The sequence below is a fragment of the Penaeus monodon genome, chromosome 11, assembly GCF_015228065.2.
Source record: "Penaeus monodon isolate SGIC_2016 chromosome 11, NSTDA_Pmon_1, whole genome shotgun sequence".
Classification (NCBI taxonomy): Eukaryota; Metazoa; Arthropoda; class Malacostraca; order Decapoda; family Penaeidae; genus Penaeus; species Penaeus monodon.
The window spans coordinates 32,739,916-32,742,919 of NC_051396.1; the positions used below are offsets into that span (position 1 = coordinate 32,739,916).

General features: G+C 39.7%; 1 protein-coding gene across 1 annotated transcript in view; it reads left to right on the plus strand.

Annotated features, from left to right (window-relative positions):
* Positions 1 to 2,724, plus strand: part of LOC119578931 — a 14,497-nt gene extending 11,773 nt beyond the window's left edge. The window contains exons 4-5 of the mRNA XM_037926606.1: positions 156 to 319; positions 2,298 to 2,724. Coding sequence (XP_037782534.1) covers positions 156 to 319; positions 2,298 to 2,600 — 467 coding nt within the window. The 3' untranslated portion in view covers positions 2,601 to 2,724. The remainder of the gene's footprint in view (positions 1 to 155; positions 320 to 2,297) is intronic.
* The last annotated feature ends 280 nt before the right edge of the window (positions 2,725 to 3,004 follow it).

Here is a 3,004-nt window from a genome sequence, read left to right on the forward strand (position 1 = left end):
CCTACAAGAAAACGTGCGAACAAAGCATACCAAATGCAGAGACGTTTACATGCCTTAGATTTACAACTCTTTCTCCTGTTACAAAAAGTCTTGTTCTTGCATTATCTTTATTACGCTGCATATTTAATGGTATATTACTGCTATTTCCTACACAGGTTCTGGACTCCACTGGATGCTTGATACAGAGCCCCTGTACAAAGAATCGGGTCCAGATGCGGCGATGGGCATTTATAGTGATTACCTCAGCAGTTTATCAAACGACCTCATCCGTCTAGCAAACACTGTACCCACGATTTTCAAACTCCTTGATGAAGTTCCGGTGAGCAGTTTCTGTGTCTTTACAGCTCATACCACGACCATTTGTGGAAAAAAGTTCGCAAACATGAAAAGGAAGAGATGTCCCCTGAATGTTACTTGGTGGTACGCCCATGCTGTATTAGAAATACAATTTTGTGTGACTGCTCAGTATTACTTCTGCGCCCTCGAAATATCTTTTCTACAAAGTTCCAGTTTTGATAGATAATTGGTTTCCATTAGTGTATCCACTTTCTTTATTTCGTTATATTCTTGAGAGCATGGCTTACGTCAGTGGCCCTATTTTTACCAGCTTTTATGTGAATTTATTTCATATACACCCCAGGTTTGTAAAAGTTTTGTCTACTCAAGAAGCCGATTATTAACAAAATAGTTTAGACATTTCATCTTTTAGTTGAGAGGCATATTGGAAGAGTATGCAGTCATGTAAATGACAGCATTAGACTTTAATATTAATGTCTAGCAGCCTTTACTAAATAACTGCACATTCTACGTCGGAATCTCGAAAACTGACTGGCCCTCAGCCTATGGCTGGGAGTCGCTACTTTATATGGACGACAAAAACGGTGGTTTTACTCATTGGGATTTTATGATTTGTTAACCTTATATCTGATAGTGAAATTTTCATATATGACATTTACAAGCTATTGGTAAAAAACAGTGTAGCGTCACAGACTCTCTTAAAAGCTCTGGGAGCTTAACCCATTTTCCACATCAGGTACCGCCGCCTCCTTTCCTAAGTTCCAGGATACGCTTCTGTCAAGTACAAGTATTCATGTTCATGCCGTTTCATGTTCTGTGTATTTTTATGCGTGTTCACTTTCACGTCAATTAAGCTTGGAGTTATATTTAATCCAATAGACTCTTCTCCCCCATGTATCGAAATGCTTTTTCGTCAATCAAATACTTACACTCTAAATGGTCTGGTTTAAAGTAGTTGGGTTGTCGTGTAGCCCAAGGTAAGTAGTTATTTTGATAATTTATGAAGGAATGAAGGAAATTGTACTCCAATCTGTGTGTTCTATTTGTTTAAAATTGGTCCTTTAAAAATAACAATATAGCAGTAGTTCTTAACCTGGGGGGCGCCCCCCCCCAGGAGACTTTAGTATTTTCCTTAGGGGGCGCGAGCCTTTGGAAAAAAGGCAGTAATTTCTCTAAGTACCTTCGTTATTCTGTTAACAAGAGCATGGTCATGGAAAGTTTAATTATAATCCATACTCAGTAAAGAGACAAACAAAACATATTTATAGTTTTTTTTTTTTTTTTTTTTTTTTTTTTTTTTTTTTTTTTTTTTAATCTGGGAGGGAATTTTATTTACAGAGGGGAGGCGTGGAGGGAAGGACAAATTCCTAAAGGGGGGCGCGATAGTTAAAAGGTTAAGAACCACTGCTCTAAATTCAGTGAACAGAAGAGACCTATATCAGTATTATTGAATTAGATATCGACTACATATTCTTAACACATACGTATGTACACTCGCTTAAAAAAAGTATCTTTACTAGGGATCAAGATCTTGCTCGGGATTAGATGAAGCCGAAACGATCGCTAGGAAAGGAAAGGTTGGTACTTGTTGTTTTCAAAGCTCGGAACAGATGAAGCATCATAGCGTGGTGGAATTGTGTTTCCGAGTTGATAATGGCTTGGGCCTCGTATGGCAAAATTAGCAATGGAGACCTCATAGACTATTTGTAGCACCATAATTACGCTTTACTCTGAGGGACTATCTGGAGCCGAAATATAAAAAAAAAAAAAAGAGGGGGGGGTTAACTGTCCCATCCCCCAAAAGACGCCCATGTCAGGGATACTAATATTAGGTCGAGCTCACAGCACTTTTTCCAACCATTTTCGTCGTCATGTCATAGTGCTAAGTTAGAAAGAGTAAAGATACTTTTTTTAGCGAGTGTATCCATGTGTTTGTGTACCCAAAAAATAACAATGGACTCGAAAGTATTAAAGCACTAAAATTATCCCTCTTTCCCCAGACAGCGCATGACAACTCACAGATTCATCCCCAGTACAACGTGGAAAACTTTGAGTTATTTAATCGCATGAGCCGACAGGCCTTGGCGGGAACAGGAGTGCTGATGTGGGACAGCGGCTTGCCTCTTGCCCAGGCCTACACGAAGGAATGCCTGGCGACACATGTTGTAACATATCCAGACTACAGATGGAAGTGCCATGACGCCAGACACGTGGGATACATATTAGTGGAGCAATATGGCGATATGATATTTAATTTCGCGTGTAATAAATATATGGATCTATCGAGTGAATTCTGCTTGTAATTTTTTCATGGTATAAACTGGGTCACATAAATAACATCGTATACTTGGATTATTTTTACTGAATGTCGAATTGTTAACCGCTAATCACATTACAACTGTACTGCTATCAATGTTTGTAGTATAATAAAAGGATATGTAGTGAAGTTCAGTTATTTTCACATACCGACTACAGTAGAGAAAAACTGGGTAAAAAAAAACCTGAAAAGCACACAGGCACGCACGCACGCACGCACGCACGCACGCACGCACGCACGCACGCACGCACGCACGCACACACACACACACACACACACACACACACACACACACACACACACACACACATACACATACACACACACACACACACACACACACACACACACACACACACACACACACAAGTGCTGGATAAGAGACTATCC